The sequence below is a fragment of the Perognathus longimembris genome, chromosome 21, assembly GCF_023159225.1.
Source record: "Perognathus longimembris pacificus isolate PPM17 chromosome 21, ASM2315922v1, whole genome shotgun sequence".
Classification (NCBI taxonomy): domain Eukaryota; kingdom Metazoa; phylum Chordata; class Mammalia; order Rodentia; family Heteromyidae; genus Perognathus; species Perognathus longimembris.
In genome coordinates, this window is record NC_063181.1 from 13,438,453 (window position 1) to 13,456,916 (window position 18,464).

Below are 18,464 nucleotides of genomic sequence, written 5' to 3' on the forward strand. Positions count from 1 at the left end.
GGGGTAATATAAGTAAGAATTACAGGTAAAGCAAAGAAAAGCAATAGAATTTATTTTTAAAAAGGCAGGAGAAATAAAGAAAGCCTTTAATAGTGACATTATTATACATTTAGACCATGTAAAAAATAGAGAACTTTAACATAGGTCCACAGAAACTTCTCAAATTAAAATACACAGGAAAAAGAAAAGAAATAGGGAACCAAAATATTTGAAGAATTAATGGTCAAGGACTTCATAAAACTAATGATACATCATAAATCTAAATTAAACTGCAAAATAAAACAAAAAATGAAAATCTATACAAATACCTTTGAATTTCTAAATAAATCAAAAATATTTAAAGAAAGCTGGGTGGGAGGCGGTGCCTAAAAGAAAAGGGGATGAGAGTAAAAGCAGACTTCCTGTCACCAACGATGGCAGCAAGGAGAGACCGGAGAAGACTATTTAGAATATTTTTTTTCCTGAAAATGTATTGCTCAAATTTGAATTATGTAATTATTGAAGTTATCCTATATTTACTCTGCTTTCTTCTTTTGAGTGTTTCCAGTTCAGCAAATAGAATGACAACTGAAGACTTTATAAAACTCTGTACATGGCTCCCCATGTATCTGGAAGCCTTTCAATGCCTTTTAGATGGGTTAGTTTTATCAATGAATAAGTATGCCAATTAGCATCATGTCCTGAACTGAACCAGACATCATAACCAAGGTTTGATATGCATAGATTCAGTGTTACTTTACTTATGAATCTTTGCTGTTGATTTTTTGGAATGTAAATTGCTGACGTGGTTGCTGTTTTATTGAAGCCACTCAGAAACTTATATAGAATTATGTAGCTAAAATATAATTTAATTTAAATCTAGGGAGTACCTTTAGGTTTTAGTTTATCAACTACAAAAATACTTCCTAAGGTCATATTTAAATCCCTCCTAAGATATAGTGTTGCATTTTATATATTTATGTAAAAATCACTGGAAAATGGTCTATTTATAGTCCATGTTCACAACAACAAATCTTATATTTTCTTGGATGTATAAAAATACAGGGATTTTAAAAATCAGAAGAGATGTTAAAATTAATTGACTAAAGTAGATTTAGCTTCCATATATGTATTCAAGTGATTCATATTTCCTTTTGATTCAACAATGCTATTTTGGGGCATCATTGTTGATCATAAACACTTGCATAAATTAAAGGAAGGCTAGAGGAAAGAAGATATCAACTAAAATTTACTTACTGAAGTAGAGTATGCCTACCTACTTGAGTCTCAAGGCAGAATCCAGGGTTCTAGAATATGTAAATTATGTTTTTTTTTAGCTTAAGATACCCAGTTGCATCAATTTATGCACATCCATTACGAAATGCATTAAAGGCATCAAAGAGAACATTACTTTCTCCCATTCTATACAGAAAACATTTTGATTCATTTTAATGTAGTTCAAGCAGACTTAATAGATTCATTAATCAAATGAAAATATAAAATATTATCTATTTGCTTTCAAGAGAAGGAAGTCAGAATTATTTGTGGAATATTTCAGTGGCAGTCATTCTACTATATGAGTTCTATAACAGAGATGATATTAAATATAATTCCCTGGACTGCATTGTCTGCCTAAGATATCCTTTCACTGTAAATGCCAGTGGAAAGATTAAAAATGGTCTTGAATTCAGTTTTACATTTCCCATGTCTCTCGGCCTTTGGCACTGTGCAGAAATGACATTCAACATTTTTCTGTACAGCTTTTCCAGAGAAGCTAGCAAAATCCTGTACTTACTTTGCTCTGACAATCTGTTAGAATAGGATTAGTTAAAATTCTTGCTTCTCTTTCTATGCACAATTGAACATAAAAGATCTTTATCCCCTGATGATAGGACTTTAAATTCCCTTCTTGACATATTAATATAAACACTCTATAGAAAACATAAGTAATGTAAAACGTAATTATTGTTTATTCACAAGGGATGTTTTTCTCAGATGTGTTACCTTCCATATTTAATGCATATTGAATTCCTCCTGCAGTCTGTTCAAGATTAAGATGAATTCATACATCAAACCTATCTCCTCATTCAAAAGTAAGTCTAAAAGCAGGAAATACTTATTGAAGACAAATCTCATTGAAGGGCTATGATGTATTAGAGTTATATACTTATGCCTACTTCTCAAATGTCCTTAATAGCCTCCAGAGAAAAGAATGAGACATAGATATTGAATTGGGAAGGATTTATATTGTGCCTGAAGTGCCTTTCACAGTTAAATGTATTGAATTGTATCTTCAATTCAATTGAGGAAATGTATTCATTTGGGAGTGGGTTTCAGGTAAGCAGGATTATCAAGAATGCCAGCTGATACAAAGCTGCAGTTCTTGATTATTTGGGGAATGATGGACATATTTAAAGTGGTGTTGAATGTTCTTATTTTGGCTGAATTGGAGAGAGTAGATTGGGAGATAGCAGAGGAGATGCTGAATTGGAGAGAGTGGATTGGGAGATAGCAGAGGAGACTATAGAATTAACAGAGCCCTGAAGCTGATTCTAAGCTAATCTGAAGCTACAGAGTAAAAAGTTTAAAGAATCCGGCTTCCTACCAGTCAACAGATCAGCACTTTTCACCTTTGATATCATCCTGTACAAAATCTAATGTCACACACAACCTTATAATTCATTTTCAAGTTGATTGATTTACACTTGAACAGCAAGTCTGGCTTCCTGCTTTATTATAGACATTCTATAGCAGTACTTTATTTTGAAGTTTACCCTACTTATGATCGAATTGAGTAAAATCAAACATAAAGGACCTAATATTCAGAAATTATTTTTGTAATAAAATATTCATTATAATGAGGACCAGCAACTAAATCCTCTTCTGTGAGATTGGATCTTGAATATTCCCCAGAAGCTCTTCTTTAGAAGGACTGGTCTCCATTTTCTGGCATGTTGGGGAGGTAATGGCAGCTTTAAGAAATGAGATCTAGAGGATGGAGTTAGGTCACGGGAATTGTGCTCTCAAACAAAATGTTGGGACCATGTGCCTTGTGTTTTCTTCCTGGTCACTATGACACAAGCAGTTTCTTTGCCCAGTGCTTCCATCAGGAAGGCCTGAGCCATCAACAGGCCCCAGTGCTAGCAACAGGTCCCATATAGTAAACCACAGTGAACAATGGCTGGTAGCTTAAGACATGAGCCATTACAAAATCCTCTTTATGAATTCATTATTGCATATGGTCACAACTGCAGAAAACTAAAGAGCCCAGCATGCTCAAAGTTTTAGTTTATATTAAATAGCTTTTATAGGAATTACATACTTTATATCCATTACCACATTTTTCAGGGGGAAAAAATGGCAAAAAATCAATTCTCTACTATGAGGGAATCCCCATAACTACTCTTTCATTACAAGGGTCAGATAATTATAAAGTACATGCCAAATGTTAATGAAAGTGTTATGTAGAATTTTTAGCTAACAGAAGCATACATTCCCTACAAGTCTGTAGGACTGCGATCATAAAATTTGCAACCATGAGAATTTCAAAGACTATAAACAAAATGAAAAATATAAAAATAATATCATGTAGATAGTACAGTATGTAATCTAATAAAATGTAGTAATATGCCCTGTAATACATATCATGTTATATTTACTGTATTATCCAAGAACATAGTGTGCACTTTAAAGAATTATCCCAAAAAATTTCATACACATACTATACATGAGATAGATATTTTTATTTAAAACAATAACAGCTGGGTGAGGTTGCTCATCTCTATAATCCTGGAACTCAGGAAGTTGAGCACAAAAGCAAGCTCCAGGACCAGCTCCAAACAACAACTATTACTACTACAAAACTGAAATACAGTAACAATATCTTATCTGATCAATATATTATCACTAGCAATTTCCTCGATCCCATGAAACAAGAGATTAAAAACATATACAAGGCACAATGATTCCTAGATTTATTACATAAGCTAGGTAGATAGTAAAGAATGGTTTTCTGTAGGCTTCCATTTTGTTTGGTAGCTTCCTAAGATGGCAAAAGCAATTATTTGCTAGAGTAACTAAAGTTAAAACGAGAAAAGTTGCTCACAATACAATTACTGCAGTAAATACATAAAAGCATATTTTTGTATATTTCATGATAGCTTTTATTGCAACACATTTTAAGAGACTGGTGAAGTAGAAAACTGTGAATGACTTTCCACCACTTACCTCTCTTAACACTTCTGCTTGAACTGGTGGGCTTATCTGGGGGACACGGGCAACGCCCTTCACATTTGACAGAAATCTGCTTTCCTAAGACACATGCCTGGTATTCTAGTTTGCACTGTGTAAAAAAGGGAAAATGTATTAATTCAAGTACGTTGAGTTATCTCAGTAGACAGTCAAGGACTACTGGCAAATGAAAATGAGTTGCTATGCATAGAACTCAGAATTCTATCAGAAAGTATATCTCCAATGATAAGGCAAAATTTGGCACACTCATGTATTAGTAATTGTCCTGTGGATAAAGCAGGAAAATGATAATTTGGGGTGACATTTTGGTGTGGTGTCACTGAAGAATACAGTAGTCTCAAAAGTGGCCCACACTTTTTGTCAGCTCAGTTGTATGAACCAAGTATATTAGTAGTGAATAGAAAAAGAGATAACAGAGTTTGACAGTAGAAGTCTTGAGCTCAATTTTAAACGTTGTTGTCTAGTTATCTATCTAAGTATATCTTATCTCACTTATTGGAATCTAAGTGTTAGTCACAGAGAGTTTGTCCTTTGGTGTTTAGCCAGGCAATTTAGTATTTAGCTAGAGACTTGAACATCCCTGAAAACCTATCAAATATTAGGTAAATTATTTCCAAACACATGTTTATGAATTGACATTTTTGTGAAATGCTTCTTAGTTTACCTGTTATTCCTGTAAATATACTAAAAATCAAAATATACTGAAAGCATGTATATACATATATGTATACGTACAAAATATGTAATCCTTACCTGACTTCATACTTATTCCACACTATAAGTGCATATGTTTCCTTTATACTTATACATATGTAAAGAACAAATATTGTGTTTTCTCCTTAATGTGCAATAGTTTTTGAACTTACTCCGTTCTAGGTCTCACCTTGGAACAAATGTGCAGGCACGATAGGATATTGTATCATATAGCTGCTTCCACAAACACCAAAGATTATTTTACTTATTTTAAGAAAAAAGTAACATCATGCTTCACTTGAATGCTTATGTAGCAGACATAGAGACAATTGAGGGAGTGGCAATATTACCTTTATGACTATAATGCATGAATTATGGAAAAGAGAAATGAATGGTATAAAACAAAAAGACTGATTCTTTAATTTAGCTTTTGTGACGTTATTTTTCTAAATGTGGTATTTTGGATAGCTTCTCAATGTTTTCATTTCACCTTTCCTACACAAAAATTGGATTAAAAGTAACTCATTTCCAGAAAAATCTAAGAGTCAACCTGGGAATTTTACTCAGTGTACTAGTTACCATGAACAAGGCAATAAATGGTTATAAACATGGAATGGAATTAAAACAATCAAATGTACTATGGAAAATGAATTATTATTTATCATTTTTAGTTTTGCTTGACCGATTTTTCTTGCAAACATTTTTCTTTTCAAAAGCCTGAACATCTTTACTTCTTTCTTAAGATTATCTTGTAGAACTATAGTTTTGACATGATTTTAAAAATTCTCATCCTATACTATATTTTAAGCAACAGTGATTATCTTCCTACATTAAAAGAAATAGATCTTGCTAATTCTGAAATAATATGATTTCTTTAGTGGCTACTGTCATAATTTAGTCAGGATAAATCATTTTTATACTAAATAGGGTAGACTTTCTGGCTCCAATTGATGAATGCACCAGTGACTAATTTAATTCCACTTCAATTGATATCAAGAAACACTGAATACACCCAGTGGCTAATCAGATTATTCACATCTCTACAGCATTTTAGTTTGCCTTGTCAAATAACTCTTTAATGGAGGAGGACGATGTTTAAATTGTCCTTCAATACATGAGTAAAATTATTATGTACTTTGAATATACTTGCAGTATTATATTGGCCTTTTTAGACAGACACTTCATTCTACATTTCAGTAATTGAAACTGATTTTTGACATATGAAACCACAACAATCTTAAAGTGCAATTAAAAATGACCAATACCAAATCAAAAAGTAAAACCAAGAGTTAAGCATATGAGTGTTTAATGAAAGCCAAAGGAATTATACAAAACTTTGAGAGTTTAATATTTTTATTGTACAGTCCCTTAAGTTGTTTTAACTACCTTGAAACTGGTCATATCTAGGCATTCACACACAGTGAGACCAAAGGAGGGTATCCTTAGGAAAGGAACACAAAGTTGCAACACCTACATGCACCTGATCTCTTAAAATATTTATTGATGAACTCCAGGAAATGGAAACACTGGTAATTTCTTTGTAGAAAACAAAATCTGAACTGTGACCAAGAACAATTTTATCCCATAAGTTAATACTAATGATAGTTAATAACTGATTTACTTTAAATTACTATGCCTCTCTTCAAAGATGTTCTCTGTCACACCCATTTGCATTTTCAATATGACTTATTTGAACACTAAATTTTTTCACATATTAAATGAATGTATTAATAAATGAAATAATAATAAACATACAAAAATTTTTCCTATTGTAAACATGTATAATCTGGATAAAAATTAATGACTTCTTTTGTATTCTTAGGTACTAGGAAAATAATAAGGAAGCATAATAAATATAAATACACACATACATATACATAAAATTTTAGGTAATTTTAATAACATTTCACTTTTTAAAATATTTATTCTGCATAATTACCACTGAAATTTGATGGTATCGTCAAGATTTTTATGATATAACTATAGCTTTGCAATAAGCTACTTTATAAATGCAATAATTTCTTCCTCAGAATGATTCTGTCAGATGCTTTTTTTTCTATGCTTTTCTGTGAAGACAAACAAAATCAAAGTCTAGCAAACATACAGTGTGTCTATAATCATACGAATTTAGACTTCTGCAATCAAAAAGATCCACTTAGTTTTATTTACGTATGGATTTCTTTGGAGGAAAGAAATCTTTATGAAGAATTTTACTTAAAGCGTATTTTAAAAAAATGAAAATGTTTCTAAATTTTTTAGCTATATCATCTGATTGCATTTCTAATTAATAATGTTCAATTTACTTAATTATCACAAAGCTGAAATATTTATCAAGGTGTAAGTGAACTAAAATATCACATAAAGGGCATGCTCATTAGTCGATAATTACCAAAAATGCAAATGATGTAGAGAAAGACATGATTAATGCATTCCTGATTAAGACCCTGAGTTCTGAGAATGCTTAAGTTATGATTTACTGTGAAAAAGCAAGGCTGAAGATGTTTTTATTTTAACACAAGTCACAGACACATATTTTATGGTCATTTGTTTAACAACAGGATCAAAGAGAAGAAAATATGGTCTTACTGTCTGAGAAATCTGCAATGTACAGAGAAGACCTTAACCGCAAAAGTCAAGCTATTCATCTCACTTTTCAAGCTGATGTCATCAGCATGCCCATGGAAAAAGGTTTAGACCAGGGTATAATAATCTATCTACTTCCCTTTAGGATATCTGGAGATTTTTTTTTTTTTATTGTTACAGGCAGGGGCAGTGGTGGAGGGATTGCTGCTGGCATCTACTAAATATATACTTGAAAAGCACAAGACAGCAACCCCAAGCCCCCCCGCCCACCCCTGCCAGAAAAACATAGAGCCAAAACAAAGAACTATTTGGCCCCAAAGGTCAATAGTGCCAATTTAGAAAATTTATGTGCATTGCATTTAAAGTTCAAAGACTATATTATCTACGAAATAGTTGTTAACATGAATATCTGGGTGAATGATACACATTCTGCTATTTCTTTTTTTAATACATAGTAACACAGGGATAGGCACTGATGGGGCCCTATGCTACAATTTCTTCCAGAAACCGGATTATGTTTAAGCTCTGTGTAATGCCTGAGTATTTTTTTTTCACATACAAATACCTGCAGGTAACTTTGTACTTAATGGTAAAAATTCGAAAGAATTTCCTTCTAAATTGAGACTAAAAGCAAGAAGGTACATTGTAGACTCGAGCCCTAACAAGGAAAATAAGTCAAGGAAAGTAAGTAAAAGCATAAAAACATTCAAAGGATGAGATGAGATAAATCTGCCCATAATCATAGAGGATGACTCTGTATGTGGAAAATTCTGAGAGATCTATAAAATGCTACTAGAAATAATGAAGCAATTCAGCAAAGTGGCAGTGTATAAAGTGGATGTAGAAATGTAAGCACACACTATACTGGCAACAAATCATTAAAAATAAAATTAAAGTTAAAATTATATTATAAAATGTTGCTCAACAATACATTTAATGATAGGAATTATTACCTAACATTTTTAATGAAATCTAACTAAATGAAGATACATATATATTTGTGCATTTGAAAGTTCTGTGTTGCTAGGATATCTAAATTTCTCCATCTCATCTACAGATCCAACAAAATTTTAGCTGTGGGTGAGGATTTTTTATGAATAGAAATGGTAAACTGTAAAATTTGTAGTTAAATGCAAATGAGAACCACTAAAATAATTTTGAACAGGCAAGCAGCCTCTGAATTCAAAAGTTAATGTAAACATATATCAAACAAGATGGGAAATACAAGCCTAAGGAAACACACATAGTTCACTGTAATATAAATAAAGAGCAATAATAAGCACTTTTAGGGCACTTCATTTTTATCAAAAGTACCAAAGCTACCCAATGGAAGACGGTGCCACAAGTAAAGCTACAATTATCAGGCTATTACTTATTTAAAACAAATTTCAATGACTATCCTTAAGATACTCAGAAATCACATATGACAGCCCTTAGGCTCAGAATGTGGCTTAGTGGTAAAATGCCTAGTATGCATGAGGCCCTGGGTTCAATTCCTCAGTACTATATTTAAAAAGTAAATAAATAAAATTAATTAAAATTGTTTCTTTAAAAAGAAAATAAATCATATATGACAGGCCTTAAAGTATTAAAACTTCTACTAGAAAGGAGAAAAATCTTCACATGCAGGAAGCAATATAATCCTAGAGAACTGTGGAATGGGACTTTGTTACCATGAAAAAAATATCTAAAAGCGTAATTTTGAAAATTGTTCTAACATCATAGTCTTTAAGCTAGAAAAAAACAACACTATTTGATTAAAGTGAGATATAATGCAATCATCTGTAGTGATTCAAATAAAGGTGCTTGCCATGATGATTGTGTGTATCTGCTTCAAATTCACATTAAAAAATGGAAAAGCAATTTAGAACATGAACATTGGAATTAACTGAGTGACTATGGCTAATTTCTTTACTTTTTTGTGCATTGAGGTTCCTAGGCATAAAAATAAAGCAAAGCTGTATATCTTCATGATTTAGAGTATCTGCCAGAAAAACAAACTATAGATATAGAGTAAATATATAATGTAATGTATAATAAAAATATAAGATCTATCAATGTTAATAAACTGGTGAAAATTATGTGTTATCAATACCTGATACAAAGATATAATTGTAAAAGGTAGACAAAATTACATGCACCTGTGACTTTGCTTCATTATATTACCTCATCTCTAAAGTTAGCCACTCGTGTATATTTGGCATTAGAAAAATCTGTTAGAAATCAGTGGCTTAACAATATTTGTCAAAGTAGAATGACTAAGTTCAAAATATTCTGAGCTTTTACAAGTATGATATTACTTGAAAGCCACTACTCAAAGTCACCATGATCATTGCTTTGGTCAAAAGCCACTCAGCAATTTAGATATAAATTCAGAAAGCATTAAGGAATTTATAACAGTGTAGAAAGGTTCATATCTATCTAAGTAGGGAAAGATTTAGTATTTTCCCTGTGCTGGATTTTTTATTTACATTGATGGTAAATGTTATAGAACTGGTTTGATAGAATGATGGGAACCCAGAGCTCTGTTTTAATATGTAGTAGAGTTTACAGGAAAGTAAGTTCAAAAAGAAGGTGAAAATAATTTATATTTATGTATCTTAGAGTGTAGATTTTTGTAAATAAGTGTGTAAAAAGGAGATTCTCCAAAACTTCCATTTTCCTAAGAAATTATGTCAAAATGGTAAAAGAAATAAATAGAACTACATAACCCTGTAATGCCATTGAAGTTTCATAAGGAATTACCTTAACATAGTCATTTGTTCCTAGATAAGAAGTCTATAACCTAAAAACATAACTTTCATCTCTCTGTCTATAGGCCCATTATCATCATCATCATCATCATCATCATCTACCATTTCTCTGTTCATCCATCCATGCATGCATCCATCCATTTGTCCATCTATTTATACATTAGTGATAAATTTGTCCTAAACTCATTGAATTCAATTACTTCCATGTATTTAAAAGGACAGGAAAATAAACCTTAGTCTCTATTAGGTTTAAATGAAAATATTTTGTAGGGTATAGTCTTAGAGAAGAAAGAAGAGTGTTCACTAGCATTTTGCACAAAAATAAAAGAGCTCTAATCCTTGAACACATGTGCTTATAGTGTCAACAGAGCATCATCCGAACATAGCCACGATTCAAAAGCATATTAGCCTTCTCAGTTGGATATACATCATGTTAGAATATAAAACACAGAAGAGAAGTTAGGTTTCTTTAACCTAAAAGTTGGAGAAAGTGATCTAATCAATGAAATAGCAAAAAAAGCGAAGTATTTCTTTGTCTCCCTAATGTGATGCAGAATTACTCATAATTGAAAAGATAGAAGGATTCTTTGACTCTTTAAAAATAGAAGCAATTAATTTAGTACAATAACCTTGTCACAGAAATAGCATGCCAGTTTTACATTTAATTTCATTTCCTTACATCTCTTTTTTCTTTCTGAATGAGAAAAATCATTCATGGCCACAAACCTTCCTTTTCCTTTTCTCTTTAAATATACTGATAATAAACTAGTATGTTACGAAACACTATATTTTCCAAACAGAACATTTCATACTTGTAAATTATTGTATTGTGAGGATAATATAAATCCAGAATTGAAGAAAAATACAATTCATTTATAACTCTACTCATAATTCATTTACTGTCTCTAATTTGGAAAATTGATTTTTAAAACTCAGTTTCACCTTACTTGATAAGGATATTTAAACCAAATGTGCAATATAAAGACAAGGGCTCTGTGTCGGTGGCTCATGCCTATAATCCTAGCTACTCAAGAGGCTGATGTGAGGATCACAGTTAAAGCCAGTTTGGGCAGAAAAGTCCCCATAAGACTCTTATCTCCAAAAATCTACTCAAAAAATAAAAATAAAAAGCCAGAAGTGGCACTGTGGTTCAAGTGTTAGAGCACTTGCTTTGAGCACACAGAGGCTCAGGATCAATGCCCAGGCCCTGAGTTCAAGCCCTAGGACAAGAAAAAAAAGATAACTTTTGTTTAATAAACCCTGAGGCTCCAACCCAGCTGCTCCTCAGTAGACGAAGGGATCAGGAAAATGTGGTACATATACACAATGGAATTTTATGCCTCTATCAGAAAGAATGGCATTGCCTCATTCGTAAAGAAATGGAAGGACTTGGAAAAAATTATACTAAGTGAAGTGAGCCAGACCCAAAGAAACATGGACTCTATGGTCTCTCTCATAGGGAATAATTAGGACAGGTTTAGGCAGTCACAGCAGAGGATCACAAGAGCCCAATAGCTATGCCCTTATGAACACATAAGATGATAAGTGAAATGAACGCCATGATATGGAAACAACTGTTATATCACTGTTGTAATTACTTTCAACATGTGATGTGAAACTGTAGCTTCTATTATTGATGACCCTCTTGTATCCTCTTCCTGTGGTTGTACCTGCACTATCTCTGTATCTTATCTGAGTACATTGGAAATCGTGTGTACTGGTATTAGAATTAGGAAACTGAAAGGAAATAGCAAAATCGAGAGACACAGGGTAAAAAGACAAATGACTACAAAAACAATACTTGCAAAACTGTTTGGTGTAAATGAACTGAACAACTCATTGGGGGGAAAGGGAAAGGGGGAGGGAGGAGGGGGCAATGAGGGAGGAGGTAACAAACAGTACAAGAAATGTATCCAATGTCTAACGTATGAAACTGTAACCCCTCTGTACATCAGTTTGACAATTCAAAAATAAAAACAACCCTGAGGCTCTCTCATCATTTATTCCCAAGAAGCAATGATTCCCACCCACAAATTGCCAAATAATTGTTTCCAGAGTGACTCCAAACTCTGTATTTCTGTCAGATGATTTTTATGCTTACTTCATTTTTCCTTTTTTTTTTGTTTCCTAATTATGTTCTTCTAGTTAATATGGTAGTAGTTGCCAGTAATCAAGGAGGAAGATGAGGCAAGAGGATCACCAGCTTAAGACCACCCTGACCTATGCCCTTAAGTCAAGCCTAGCCAAGCCTGCAAACCCTTGGCTCACACCTGTAATCTCAGCTACTCAGGAGGCGGAGTCAGGCTGGGCAGGAAAGTCCATGAGATGCTTCATCTCCAGTTAACCACCAGAAAGCTGGAGGGGGAGTTGTGGCTCATGTGGTAGAGAACTAGGTCAGAGCACAAAAATTTACAGGTAGTGCCTGGGCCCTGAGTTAAAGCCCCAAGGTAGAAAAAAAAGTGATACTAATAATATCTTAGTTATATAACTTGATAAAATATAATTGTTAAATCTCATCATATTCAGGGCTTGTCTTCTAAGAGAAAAAATAAAATATCTCAGATAATGCAGATGAGGTACAAAGGTTTCTATTTACATACATGATATGTGTGTGAAATAATTTGCATAGAGTTAGTGATCTTAAAGGTAAATTCAGTATGTGCTTCTAGGTGACTTACAAGTGTCATTAGCAACATATTCTGACTAAATGGCACATTTAGGAAGTCACATTTTCCTGTTAACTGTGGACCTTATTTGTGATTCAAAATATACTCCCAGTGGCTAAGCCTGGAGAATATTGAAGCTAAACTATTGCAAAGAGATGGAGGCTTATTTTTTTTTATATTACAGTTAGAGCTCTTCTCAACTATGAAGATTTCTTCCAGGGAACATGACATCCTATCAGATGTCCTAGAAGTCCTGTCATATTCCACTTAAGTCTGAGATTTCAAAATGAAGTTCAGTCATAACACTTCTTTTAATACTCATTCCTTTATTAAGAGCTTATCTGAGCATGAAAATGTGCTTGCATTACAGTCTTGACCAATTTGCTACCTCTAAGCGAAAAGCCAGACAGAATAAGTCACAGTCTTTCAATAGAAACAATGCACAACAATGTCAGATCACTGATCTTCAACTTAAAATTATCCTAACTCAGACATAACACAGTGAGGAAGAAAGACAGAATTAAAGGCTAATTAGTAATAGATACAACACATCACACTTATAATTAGGTGTCAGAAATCTACTATCTCCTTACAAATGGTAAGATGACTTTTACAGTTATTATAAATAGTGACTGATCAGAATTAACGTGTCCATTATGGAAGAAATGAGAGTATATCATAATAGTCACATGTTGAAGTTAATATATATTCAAATATAAGATCAATGCTTCTTTAATGTGAATGCTATTGGTTTAGGACATGTACATAAGCTTAAGAATTCAAAGGGAAGTCGGGTGTGTATGGCTCATGCCTGTAATCCTAGCTACTCAGGAGGCTGAGATCTGAAGATTGTGGTTCAATGCCAGCCCAGTCAGAAAAGTCTGTGAGACTCTTATCTCCAATTAACCACCAGAAAATTGCAAGTGGCATTGTGGTTCAAGTGGTAGAGCACTAGCCTTGCACTGAAGAGCTCAGGGACAGCACCCAGGCCTGGATTTCAAGCCCCATAACCACCACCACCAACAACAACAAAAAGAATTCAAAGGCAATACATATCAAGGAATTAAATAGGAATTCTTCTCCATAGGTACAAATAAAAATTGTCTGAAGAATTTTAAATTTTCTATGCGCAGTCTCATCTGAAACCAATGTAACCAGAATCTCTGTAGCTGGTGCTGGCTCCTCATGTGTACACTGGACATGCTGACTGATTGCGTCCACCAAATGCACACAGACACCCACACACCATTTTATAAGCAATGTTCATTCATTTTTAGAAAACTCACATGGCATAATTGAGTAGAAAAGACTTTAAAATCAACCCATGTTGTCCTCAGGGAATTTATATTATGGATGTCCTGTTCAACTCTAAAATATTAGTATTATTTAATTGATTTATGCTCACAGCAAATGTAATGTACAATTTACATAAAGTGACAAATACATCCATGGCCTACACAGATGCTATGCTGTGGGCCAATTCCTGGTTCTTACTGAAGCTTGACAAAGGCAATCAAAATAGACTTTGCCTGAAGGAAAGAAACAAAAGCTTTCATTTTTGTGTCAATTTCAAGAATGATTACCTCTCAAATAAACTTGAACAGAATTATACTTTTTCATTTTTTCTGTCATTTCTAAACTTAAAGGAGTTCTAAAATGGGTAGTACTCTCTTTCTTTTTCTCTCTATCTCTCTGTCTCTCTGTCTCTGTCTTTGGGTCTGTCTCTCTGTCTCTGTCTCTGGGTCTGTCTCTCTGTCTCTGTCTCTGTCTGTCTCTGTCTCTGTCTCTGTCTCTCTCTCTCTCTCTCTCTGTCTGTCTGTCTGTCTGTCTTTGCTGGTCCTACGGGCTTGAACTCAGGGTCTAGGCACTTCCCTCTTTGTGCTCAAGGCTAGCTCTCTACCACTTGAATCACAGTTCCACTTCTGCCTTTTTATGAGTGGTTTATTATAGATAAGAGTCTGATGGACTTTTTTTGCCCAAGCTGGCTTCGAACCATGATCCTCAAATCTCAGATACCTTAGGAGCTAGGATTATAGGTGTGAGCCACTGGTGTCCTGCTGGGTAGCTCTTTTAAAAAGAAAAATTAAGTATTCTTCTAAAAAGGGAATCATTTTTCTTGACTGGATAAAAGTAAGATATTATGATAAGAATAATTTTAATGAAAATTACAAATGTTCCAATGTTTTTGAGATAGAAGTATTTTATAGATTCTCATGTGTTCGATTGTGATTCTCTGTGTTCATGTTTTTCTGAAGATTTTCATAAGTATTAGCAAGATTCAAAATCTGAACTCCAATGAAAAATTAAACTTGACTACTTTGTGCAAAACAGTAAATATTTTAAAATTAAATCCTTACTACATTTGAGTAATGTATTCCTTTAAATATCTTCTTTCCAATGCCATATCTCAGCATTTGAATCTACTCTTCTTTGTAATAACACACTCCATTTAAATTGTTTTCAATGGAATGTAATTAACTGAGCTGACAGTTATATCCAAACATGGGTTTGGAGTTCAATTAATTAAAACCTGAATATGGAAGGCCTGAAAATCAGGACTGAGATTCTACCCAAAAGTTGTTCAACCCACTTTATCATAGTTCTCAAAGTGTATTGACAAAGCCCCATGAATCAAGAGTCTTCTGGCAGCTTCTCTGACTTATTTCCATATTCTGATATGTGATTGTTAGGAAAACAATAAAACAGTACTTTCATGAAGGTTCTGCTTCTGTGACCTTTGATGTGCATCTGGCATTTAAGTTATTAATGGAGGTACATGGTCCATATCGTTGGCCCAATGTGGAAAATTAATTCACAAAATTCTACGGCATAGAAACAAGGATGTTGATTTGGGGCTGCCAAAGGTCCATGCAGTGTTAGAACCCTGCTCCTTGCTATATATTCTAATGGAGATAGAACATTTACTGAAGATGACACTAATACCAACCAACATTAACATAATAACCCACTATTAGAGTCGTTTTACTGAGAGTGTTAATGAGACTATGGGATGTGTGAGATCAGGTTTACAGTGTGCCCAACACACAAGAAATTGAAAATCTCACTGAATCAGAAATATATGTGAATGAATGTAGTTATAATAGACATGTGACAGTGGGCTTTACATGTTTTGTAATTCTTGAAGCATCTAAAGAAGCCTCCAATATCAAGACTGTGGGACTCATGGTGCCAGAAAGGGTTCTGTGAACACACGCCATGACAGAAAGGCCTGGGACAGGAATTGAGGGACAGCTTTTACTAAAAAGCACTGACTCTTCACTTGGATCTGCAGGTGTCTGGTAACTAAAACAGTCACAAATGCTTTCTGCTTTCATGTTGCATCTACCCTCCAGTCCAACTTAAACTTTGTGTCAGTTTCCTTCAAATCTCTGAACATAGATACATGGATCTTAAAATAGCAATTCTTTCTCTTCAATAGCTGAAGACAGCAAAGAGAAGAATAATCAAGACATCTTTAAGCTTTGCAGAAATGGTCTAAACAATTGAGTGTTAACTGTTCTACATGTTCTGTTCCAGTTTAATGGTCTTATTTACTAAGCCTAAAGAAACCAATTCCTTCTTTCTCTGCTAACTGTCCTTTCCTCTAAGTTATTCTTTCCTGTAGTCATCTTGAATGCAGGAATGACAGGTGTGACTGATAAACCCCTACCATAAGAGCCAAAACCACTACTAGGAAGCAGCTTTTCTGTCAGACAAGATTTTCATAGCCTTCATATGGCAACAATCAACCTGAACAGTTGGAACAAGATTGCTTGAGTATGCATGCCACTGCCTCATTTATGAGCTCTTGTTGACACTTCTAAACAAGCCTGAGAAAATCTTGTGTTTATACCACAGTCCAATCCGGTATGGTTCTGTCAAACTTTTCTTTCATATTTAAACATGATTAATTTTTAATCAACATGGGAAAACAAGAAGGAAGGCAGAATTATGTGGAAATAAGATCAGAGCACAAAGTAAGAGATGACATCAAATCTTGGCTGTGATGTCAAATAACATGTGAAATTTATCATAGTGCTATACATTTCCATTCCTTTAACTACAAAAAATGTTTTCTTGGAGGTTTAACTGAAATACTACAGGAGATAACATATAAGATGAAGTAAAATTAATTGTAGTGATAAACTATAGCTGCTATTATGATTAGAACAGTAATGGTTATTAATGTGATTGTACATGATGCTAATGTTTCTGACCAGATCCACAGCAGGAACAGATAAATTCTTGGCTTTCATATGCTAAGGCTCAGAAAAATCACTACTTTAGTATTCATATTTTAAATATTATGACAGGAGAGAAACAAATACACAACAAATCATGCTCCACGGGTTATTCATGTTATTTTAAAAGATGACTGTATTCCCTGAACAATGAAGTGACAGAGTTGGTGTTTTAAGGTGTGCTCATGGCATTACTGATTCCATCATGAATGAGTGCAGTTGCTTTTACCTGAGAAGAGTAGGAATGGCCATCAGAGCCACACACAGGGCTGCTGTAGATCCCTGGGCACTGCTTGCAAGTGGACGACGTGACGCCTCTCCATGGCTTATGGCCTGCACCTGTTTCTTTCATACTGCCAGAGAAAGAAACAAAGCAAACAAACGTGAAATACTTGGTTTTAAGAACACATTCATACTGCCAGGTGCCACTGATGCGCACCTGTAATCCAGCAACTCATGAGGTTGAGATCTGAAGATTGTGGTCCACAGCTAGCTAGCGTGGAAAAGTCAGTGAGACACTTAGCTCCAATTAATCATCAAAAAATCCAGAAGTGGAATTGCAGCTTGAGTGGTAGAGTGCTAGCCCTAGGCAGAAAAGCTCAGGGTCAGCTCCTAGGTACCGAGTTCAAGCCCCAGGACTGGCAGTATTGTCTTGAAAGTAAGTGAAGTTTACTCTTATAGAAAATAGAAACAAAGAACTGAAATTTTACCAGTATTCAGACAGCCAAATTATTGCCAAGAAGTCTCTAAAAACAGGCATCTATTGGGCTTTGATCTAAAATAACACCTAGAGTTATTTTCTTCCTAGCTTTTATTGAAGTACTTTATTCTCTGTCTGTCTGTCTGTCTCTCTCTCTCTCTCTCTCACTGTTGGTTGTGGGGCTTGAACTCAGGGTCTTGGTGCTGTCCCTGAATTTTTTTTTCTCAAGGCTAGCACTGTACCTCTTTGAGCCACAGTTCTACTTCTGGTTTTCTGGTAACTCATTGAGATAAGAGTCTTAAGGGCTTTATTATCTGGGCTAGTTTTGAATTGTGATCCTCAAATTCCAGCATCTTGAGTAGCTAGGACTAAAGACCCAGCACTCAGCCTATTTTCTCTCTATTTAAGTGAACAGTTTACAGAGAGGCAGGAAGGGCTTCAAAATGAGAAGGAAAGCCAATGGGAAATTTACTGTAAAAATGTGAGTCAGCACTCATGATAATCGTACCTCCCCATCTGACCATATTCTGATATTCAGGTGAAAATGAGAAAAGTAAAACATCTATTACTCGCTTTCCCTTTAAGTGTTTATCATATT

At 34.1% G+C, this 18,464-nt stretch overlaps 1 protein-coding gene across 3 annotated transcripts in view; it reads right to left on the reverse strand.

Annotated features, from left to right (window-relative positions):
* The window catches only part of Spock3 (SPARC (osteonectin), cwcv and kazal like domains proteoglycan 3), a 249,197-nt gene that overhangs the window by 53,977 nt on the left and 176,756 nt on the right, over nucleotides 1-18,464 (reverse strand). For all 3 annotated transcript variants that reach the window (XM_048330943.1, XM_048330941.1, XM_048330942.1), the window contains exons 5-6: nucleotides 17,396-17,519; nucleotides 4,207-4,321 (exon numbers count right to left, since the gene is read on the reverse strand). In XM_048330943.1, coding sequence (XP_048186900.1) covers nucleotides 4,207-4,321; nucleotides 17,396-17,519 — 239 coding nt within the window. The remainder of the gene's footprint in view (nucleotides 1-4,206; nucleotides 4,322-17,395; nucleotides 17,520-18,464) is intronic.